At 36.1% G+C, this 9,289-nt stretch overlaps 1 protein-coding gene and 1 pseudogene across 3 annotated transcripts; both read right to left on the bottom strand.

Annotated features, from left to right (window-relative positions):
• Nucleotides 1-3,044: 3,044 nt before the first annotated feature.
• Nucleotides 3,045-6,621, bottom strand: LOC114717438 (BTB/POZ domain-containing protein At3g05675). 3 transcript variants are annotated; one of them, XM_028902586.1, is made up of 4 exons: nt 6,112-6,619; nt 4,432-4,580; nt 4,243-4,288; nt 3,045-4,118 (listed from the first exon to the last, which is right to left on the bottom strand). In XM_028902586.1, exon 4 carries the CDS (start codon nt 4,030-4,032, stop codon nt 3,325-3,327), a length of 708 nt encoding a protein of 235 aa, XP_028758419.1. In that variant the 5' UTR covers nt 4,033-4,118; nt 4,243-4,288; nt 4,432-4,580; nt 6,112-6,619; the 3' UTR covers nt 3,045-3,324. The 3 variants fall into 3 exon arrangements, with proteins under 3 accessions (XP_028758419.1, XP_028758401.1, XP_028758410.1); XM_028902568.1 differs by having other exon boundaries at nt 3,045-4,288; nt 6,112-6,621; XM_028902577.1 differs by lacking the exon at nt 6,112-6,619 and having other exon boundaries at nt 3,045-4,288; nt 4,432-5,107.
• A 353-nt stretch (nt 6,622-6,974) lies between these two features.
• Nucleotides 6,975-9,235, bottom strand: LOC114717456 (putative pentatricopeptide repeat-containing protein At3g01580; annotated as a pseudogene).
• Between the last annotated feature and the right edge of the window lie 54 nt (nt 9,236-9,289).

Here is a 9,289-nt window from a genome sequence, read left to right as displayed (position 1 = left end):
TTTACTTCCTCTTTATAATGCTTACACTTTCTTCTGATCACAGTTACAAGGTTAATTATACAATAGCCAATTGGAATGATGATTCACCATGGAGTAAAAATACTTTGGGGAATTGGAATAACGATTCATGGTGGAATGAAGGGAATGTAGATAACCATTCAACATGGTTGTCTATGATTAATAATGAATTAACACAATATGAAGCAGTAGGTGCATTAGTGGGTTATTATTGTGAAATGTACATGTTGAAACAGCCCTACAGAACTTGTGAGCAGATAAGAAATTTATGGGTGCATGGCATTTTGGTGGGTCATGATGATCAATGTCATGAAATGTTCAGAGTAGATAAATGTGTTTTCGACCTTTTATGTGCTAAATTGGAGGAACATAGTTTACACAAGTCTAAGTACATAGAAATTGAAGAAATGGTTGCGATGTTTTTAAACACTATTGCATATGGATAATGCAATAGGATGACCTAGGAACGATTTTAATATTCAGGGAAAACTACAAGTAGGCAGTTTCACAATATACTGCAAGCTTGCCTTAATCTATCGATGGAACTTATTCGACCCGTAGATCCTACATTTTGTGAAACTCATAGAAAAATTGAGAATGGTCCACGTTATTATCTATTTTTTAAGGACACAATTGGAGCAATTGATGGTACTCATATACAGTGTGTTGTCCCTGCTGCAAAACGAGACAAATTTATTGGCAAAAAGGAAATTCCAACACCAAATGCCATGGTTGTATGTGATTGGAATATGTGTTTCATTTTTGTCTTGGCAGGATGGGAGAGATCCGCACATGATGCTTGTGTGTTTGACAATGCTATTACAAATTCATCTATAAATTTCCCTCATCCACCTCCAAGTATATATTTATAAGTTCTAGTTATACTAATTTTTAACTATTTTATATTTTTATTCATTTCACAATGTCACAAATTGTTTCATGACTCATTAGGGAAATATTACTTGGTTGATGCGGGATATCTAACACCAAATGGATATCTTGGTCCATATAGATCTGAGCGCTACCACCTTCCAAACTTCTGACGACAGGTAAGATTCTGAAATAGTAACGAAGCCTTTAATTATTATCATTCCAGTTTAAGGTGCACAATAGAAAGAACATTTAGTGTTTGGAAGAATAGATTTCAAATCTTATGAAATATGTGTAGTTGACTTCCAAACACAAGTGTACGTGGTTTGTGCAACAATGGCCATTCATGACCTTATAAGGAGATATTCAAGCTCCAACACCTTTTTTGTAGAAGCTGAAAACGGTAATATAGTTGGCGAACATGATCAGGCTGAAGCTAGTCAACCATCATCTTCAAATGTTATATCACAGTCTTCATCGCATATGAATTGCATCAGTGATGCAATCAGAGACCAAATTATCCATTGTTTATCAGTTAATTAATTATGTAATATTATTTCATTTTACCTTGTCACAATACAATGAATTGGAGTTCAAAACATTTTTATCCATTCAAATTATGTTTTGCTTTATATTTGTAATAATTTTTTTATTTCTCTGATGTTTTCAAATTTAATTTACTCATTAAATTTCACTTCTTCATTGTATTATGTCAATTCATTTTTTTTTTATCATGTTTCACTTTATATTTAAAATATTTTTTATGATTTCTCTAAAGTTTTAAAATTTAATTCACTTATTAAATTTCACTTCTTCATATTAAATTATTTTAAATTCATTGTATTATGTAAAATTATTTTTTTAATCATGTTTCATTATTTATTAAAACTCATACTCATTTTGGTAATTTTACAAATAAGCTTACTTATACTCAATCATAATCCAAACAACTTTTTACTAATATCATTTTTACAAACTAATTTTTTAAAACTCCAATCTAAATATAATTAAACTTATCCAATATAACTTTTACTCAATCTTACTTTTGTAAATGTCATATTAGAAATAAGCTACTTTTTCCACTGTCATTTCAAACGGATCCTAATCCTTGACTTCTTGTGAGTACTAAGATCTATAAATTTTCTTGTGCTCTGATGTGGTTGCAGGAGACTTCTGAATCGATAAAAAGCCTTCTATCATCTATTAGTAGCATAATTGTCCAGCAAGCTGCGGAAGGCAGACTGCAAAAAAGGGTCAAAAAATTGGAGAGAAAGCTGAACAAGGAACAAACCTCACTAGAAGAGATGAACAGCAAACTTCAGTGGAATGATGATGGGGGAGATACACCTGCAAGCCCCAATAATCCTTTAGCAATTAAACGTGCCAAAGTTGAAGCCTTTTTATCAGCTAAATGTGACAATATTGAAGCCTTAAGGAAGCAAAAGGAAACCGAGGAGGGAAATGTTTTGAAAGCTAAGCAATTGAACAAAGTGATGACTCTAAACAGCCTCAGATCGAGACTTCCTCATTTGTTCTAGTCACTTGCGTCATCTGCAAGTGCTTATAGTCAAGCAGTTGATGTCGTCAATAGCCAAGTTAACCCAGTAGAGTGTAATGACACTACATCTGAGAACTAGTACAATTTCCTTTTGCTCTGATGCTCTGAAAAGAAGCAAGCAATGTTTCTCAATACAGAACGTCAACTTTTTCTTTAAAAAATAGAAGTTCATCCTGACCATCAGGCAATTTCCCAAATTATCATTTTTCTTCTTCCATCTTTTATTCCCCTAAGCCAAGTGATTATTCTATATGAAATAAATCCAAGAACAAGCATTTAAAATGATGCAAATGTTCTATCAATTTGACAATTTCTTTTTTTTTTAATTACAAAAAAATATGACAATTGCATTTTTACCAAGTTATTCTTACATAATCAGGCTAAAAATAAAATAACAGTTGTAATTTAGAATCCAATAACTGCGAATGCTACAGATATGATTAATCTTATATAACCGTTTGAGATTTATTATTCAAGTTGAAGTTTTATTTCCTTATACTCAAATGTTAACAACGGTATTCTCATAATTTTAATATCTAGAAAAAAGAGTTGCACATGTTGCAGCAAATCACATTATAAATGAATAAAGGAGAGGGGATCACAAAAAATAATTATCCAAAATTTGTTATCTCCAAGGCGCGTTTTTATGCACAATCAAGCATTATCATGCTCTTATGCCACAAGATTATACAACAAAAACAGTAAACTTCCTGAATTATATTATGGACCAATATCAGTTGGGTGAGTCGCTATTGCTGCACTAATCATACATTGAGGTTCACATATGCTTATACTAATGCCAATGTTCCAAACATAGAATTGAAGCCAAAAAGCAATGAACAAAAAAAAAAAAAAAGGTCAGGGCCTTGGAACCCAACTCAAATGCTGTCATCACTCTGGCCGTCTAAGCCTTCCACGAGTCTCCTCTTTGCAGACTTGGTTCTGTAACACCATACCTCGAAAGCCTCGCTCAAGTCAGGATACTGAACCTCCTGACCCTTGATCCAATCAGCAAGAATGTCTGCCTGATCATTCGACGGCAAGGTTAGCACCAACGATACGATCGAGCCCTCAATGTTCTGGCACAAGTCTTCACCCATCTTGTATGGAAAACCTATCTCCTCAGTGGCCTTTGAGTCTAGTATAGGCTTCATCTTCCGGACATATGGAAGCCAGGTTTTAAGCAACTGAACCCTGCATAGAGCTGGAACAATCACACTACCATAACCCACAGCTTCAAGGACCTTCCCCGTTACTTCTATCATCTTTGCTTTTAGGCCCCACATGACATGGTCAAGCTTCTTGTCTTCTATCACTGCCAGAATTTTTTTAGAGATTGCAGTCCACTGCAAAACAAAATTCTTCACTAAATCCATCTTTAGGAGGACATTACACATCCATTCAAGATCAGCAACTCTCAGCAAAATCCTCTTATGAGCAGCCTCAGACTCCAGGTTAGCATCCAAGAGCAAAGAAGACAGATCCATTTCAAATAAACAAAAAACCTTGGAAACACCCATTGCTATTGCTGATCTCACCTCATCATAGACCAAAACCATTGCAGTGTCTTCATCCTCTGCTAACATATACTCAACCTGCTCTTGAGCAGAAGTTCGAAGCTCATCTCCAAACGGGGGACATGGTCCCTCTATGGATGTTGCAAAGCGAATAGCCGAAACAAATATCTCTTTTGTTATTCTTAAATCTGCAGGATTGGACCTGCTTACTATTGACATAGCTGATCAACGTAAATACTGCTATATTTGTATCCCTCTCGTCCAAGGCCAAGGACTGACCTTTGATTTTGTAGCTCTTAAGCCAAGTTTTGGAGAAGAGTGAGTTCTGCCAAGGAATGTAAACATCAGATTTGATGAAGCTCAGTGACACCAGAGTTACTTTCATTGTTGATTATAAACAAGGCCTCAAAAGTGACACCCATGACCACATTTTTTATTCGAAGGAGAATGAGAGAAACATGCACTTACAATCTGGAGAAGCCAGCCTCTTTTAAAGATAAATACAAATGGGGAGTTTGAACAAGAGATCCTCCTTTGTATCCTAGATAATCTGTACTAGTAGTCTCGCCATCTTGTTGAAGGGCCAAAAAGCTAAGGCAGTGTGGCAACTGTTCATGCTTCAAGCAAAAAAAGATTCAGAGCTTCAAATAACTATTATACTGAAAATTAAGAGGCTAAAATTAAGTGTGGTACGCAACCAGAATTTCCAAAACAAGAAAACCCAACAAGTCAACGTAACAAGCAAGAAGCAACAAAATGTTTTTGCATCAACAATGACTAACAAACAGAAAACATATTTTATCAAAATCACTTTTTTAACAAAATTTATTCTACTCATAATCTATTCTCTAAAATCACTTTTATGATATTCTTCAAAGTTTTTCTCTAAAAACTAATCCAAACACCCTCTAAGCATCCAATCACAATCATAATGCATGCGATGGAAGTGCAGACCCATTGCCAAGCTGAAATAAAAAAAACAACCAAATCAAGATGAGCCTCAAAGTTTAAATTGTCAAATTATGCATTAGACATTTTTACTGAACCATAAGCATCCTTGACTATGACTGCAGCAACCGAGCTAACTATTACGAGGTTACTTGGTTTTTGTTATTAGGTTATCCAATGTTGAGCTCTAAGACATATGCACCTCTCAAGTTTTTCATTGCAAACTTGATAGTAACATTTGAAAACAAGACAAAACCTAAGATTCGTCTTTCTGTTTATCCAGAGCAATGAATTTGAACATCTTAACACTTGCTGAAGTGTCCAGAACTAAAACCTAACCAACTTATATACACAGTTATAAAAGAGCAATGCCAAAACATTAGTTCTATCAGTCTGCCAAAAGTCCAGTAAAATTCCCACCCAGATCACCCTGGAAGTCAAAGCACTTCCATAGCATCTTCATTTGAGGCTTCACTATCCATCCTATTACAGTTTCCTTTTTGGCAAAATTAACTCCCAACGCACTTGAAAACTAACTTATAGAAGCTGACAAATAACTTTTGGCGTAAAACCATAAGAAATCGCTATAAATCCTTTTAATAAAAGAATACAATAGTGACTAGGGCAAACTGAAACATTGAATACTGAAAAGGGGAGCAAGAAAATTAATAAAAATGACAATATTTCAAGATGCACAGAGAAGTCTTGTTTGGCAGACCTATGACCCGGCCAGAAATATGAACTTTTTAACTGGCAATTAATACTATGAGACTTCCATAGCCAACAAACAAATCGCCTTCTTTCCAAACGGAGGGGGGAAAAAGGAAAAGAAAAACACTCTATCAGGCTTCCAGCAAAAACAAAAGAACCTCAGGTATACAGCAGACTTCTTCAATCAGACCAGAATATAAATGATAAGTTCTCAAACCTACATTCAATCTTCATAAAATCTAAATTAAGGCAGAGAAAAGATTTAAAAACATGTATTTAATTCACCAGAAACTAAACATTTTCCTTAAAACAGTATAGGATTTGCAAGACCCAGCTAGCAGAGACAAACAAAACGCCCTGACAAGATTCTTCTGAGCTTTACATTTCCAAATACAAATCAAATGACCCCAGAAGTAAATCCAGAAAATGGTTTAGAATGAGTCTGCACTAATGGCTTTGGTTATTTGTTACAAGAAACCATTGTCCAACCTTAAAACCTGCCTGTAGTAGTAGCTTAAGCCTTGAGGTTGCCTTCTCACTTGATAACCTGTGAAACTTCTCAAGTGAAGATATTCATAGCTAAGCTTGTTCAGGTTTGAGCCCCGAAGCTTGTCAAGATCTGAGCATAATATCATTTCTCATCGACCAAATACCATCCAAAGCTGCAAAATGATAAGCTTTGAAAAGTATTCATGAAGACCTGTGCTTTTCTTCTTAGCAAAACCAACATAAAAAACTGATTCATAATATCTTGCTGTTGACATGAGTCAACGCAAGTTAGAGAAGTGAACCAAACAACCTTAGTTAAGTCACATTGACAAAAGACGTAACTGATGGGTTCTAAATCATCAAATTGCAGAAAGGGCACAATTGATCAAATTGGAGATGATACTCCTCAACCATATTAAAGAGGTTCCAAGCAAAAAAGATCACTCTCTTGGGGAGTTTAAGCTTCAAATGTAGTGCTACTGAGGGAGATGGTCCTGTGATCCTCTGTTGAATACTTGCCATTATGAATTCCCTTCCACAGCAGATTGTACCCTGTTCCAGTAATGGATAAAGTTTAGAGTTGGAGGGCTATGGGCAAAAAAGAAGTGGATGGAAAGAAGACAGGAATAGACCATTGTAGAAGACACCTGACAGTTGGCACTGCGAGCATCTGATAAATGAAAAACAGAAGCAAGGGCGCATTAGAAAAGGAAGCTAGGAGCAGAAATGGGCAGTCATGACTTCCCAAAAGCAACAGGCATAATTCAATTTTGTTGCGGTGGATTTCCTGATCATTCAATACAATAGATGGTGTGTCTTCACTAATCATAATTGAACGATGTCATTTTAGGTGACCAGCAGAGGACATGTGCAAAGACATGCAGGGAAGCTAGACGCTTAGAGAGGATCTGAGTTATAAAGAGACTTGAATAATCAAATAGGATGGGAACTTGCAATGAAGTTTGTCATGAGATCACCTAACATGTGGCTTGTCCAGCTCTATCAAACTATGTCCTGGAGTTTTCTTCAACCCTTTATCCTTTGTCATAGCTCTAATTTGGGCTACCTTATCCCATTTTCCCTTCCCAGCAAATATGTTTGACACCAGAGACTGTAAACTTGAGTTATTCGGTTCCAGCTCTAACATTTGCTTCACAATAACCTCACCTATCTCTGTATCACCATATATCTGCAAGCAGAAAGCAAAGAACACAATGCCGAAGAATCTGGGGTTGATGGCATGATTTTAACCAAACTGTATGCCTCTCTTAAGTAGTCCGGATCGGCTCAATAAATCTACAATACATGAATAATGAATTTCACATGGAAGTAAGGAATATTCCTGCACCATGGTCTTGTAAACTTGTAACCATCTTCTACAAAACCTGAATGACTGCAGGCAGTGAGTATTGATGTAAAGTTACTTCATCAGGTCTAACTCCGGCAGATTTCATTTGTTCGAAGAGTTAAAACCTCTGCGCAGTTTCCATGCATCCCATATGCAGCTATCATTGCATTCCATGTTGTAAGAGAGCGATCTACCATTTGATTAAACATACATCTAGCTATATCTATTCTACCACACTTTGCATAAGCTGTAAGCAGAGAATTGGTTACAAATACTCTCTACCAAGCAGGCCTTTGTAAATCAAGCAGTGAACTTCCTTGACAGAACTTAGACACCCAAAAAGAGATAATGCCTGAATCAGACTTGTTAAAGTAACAGAGTCAAGGTTCAGATTTTCTTTTGCATCAAACGAAACAAAACTATGGCTTCATAATGGCAGCCATGGTAAACATAACCTCTCATCATCGAAGTCCATGAAACCAAGTCCCTATATCTTGCACAAATAAAGACTCTCTCAGCATAAAGCATATTCCCACAATTAGCATAAGTGTTAATATTTGATTCACAACTTCCACATTCATGAGAAATTCATGCTTCAATAAATACCCATGGATGGACCTAGCTATCCTAATTCTCTCAAAATTGATACAGCAGAAAGTAAATTCAGATATGAAGCAACATTTGGCGAATGCTTATTTTGACCATTTCATTGAAAGTATTTATAACCTCCAAAGATAGTTCATTTTGGAGAAACACGGCCATCATAACATTAATAAGAACAACGTCCTTATTCCCCAAGCTTTCAAACATTTTTCTAGCTTTGGTTACATCAAATTTAGAGTACAGATCAACCAAAGCAGTGCTAGCAACCAGATCAGGTTCCATCCCCCTCCGTATCATGTAACCATGGATACTCTTCCCTTGACGTATATAATTTAAGTTAGAACAAGACAAAAGTGCATTGGCTAAGGTTAACAAATCAGGCAAAATTTTTCACACACGTCATATGACAGAAAAGTCTGACTGCTTCTAATTCTTGTCCCATCTGAAGATAAGCAGCAATCATGGTATTCCATGAACCAACCCTTCTCACATCCATTTTAAATATCAGAGCAGTCATTTGTGGGTGCCCACATTTGTAATACATGTCCATGAGGCTTGTTTCAAAAATCTCATCTGACATGCCAATTCCTTGTCTAATGGCATAGCCGTGGATTGCACGACCTTGTTCTAGTGCTCCCAATTGAACTGCTGCCTGAAGCAGGCTCACTAATGTCACTCGATTCAGTTGCAGCTTTTTCTTCTGCATTCTAAGAGAAATCTGAAAGGCCTTATAAGCACTAAGGTTGCACTGAGCAAAAGCAGTGATGATTGATGTGTATGCCACATGATCTTTGTCAATAATTTCATCAAACACCTTAGAGGCACTTTCCCAATCGTTAGCTTTAGAATACAGCTTAATAAGAGAACTACCCACAAAGCAGTCCACATTCAGATTGAATTTGAAGGTATCCACATGAATTTTTCTTCCAAAATCAAACCTCCCAAGATCAACGCAACTTCTCAGAATAACAGTAATTGCTGAACCACCTAAACCAATTTTCTGACACTTCAAATCCAAATATCGAATAAGAACTTCTTCATAGTTGCCGGCCCTATAACACCCAACAAGTAACGAATTCCAAACAGAAAGATCATCACTAACAATTCTATGAAGAACACATCGAGATTCACCTACTAGGTTAAGTTTAGCATAGCAATGCAAAAGCTTAGAGCCTAATAAATTGCAATTTCAAGCCCACAAACAATAATTCGAGCATGCAATTTCTT

This window comes from Neltuma alba, unplaced genomic scaffold, assembly GCF_004799145.2.
Source record: "Neltuma alba isolate B1F8T4 unplaced genomic scaffold, ASM479914v2 tig00002134_pilon, whole genome shotgun sequence".
In the NCBI taxonomy this organism is placed as follows: Eukaryota; Viridiplantae; Streptophyta; class Magnoliopsida; order Fabales; family Fabaceae; genus Neltuma; species Neltuma alba.
The sequence above is the reverse complement of the archived record's forward strand: the minus strand, read 5'-3'. Positions and strand labels throughout refer to the sequence as shown.

Excerpts from the sequence above, each read along its gene's own strand:
- LOC114717438 (XM_028902568.1), bottom strand. The coding sequence starts at position 4,182 with ATGTCAATAGTAAGCAGGTCCAATCCTGCAGATTTAAGAATAACAAAA.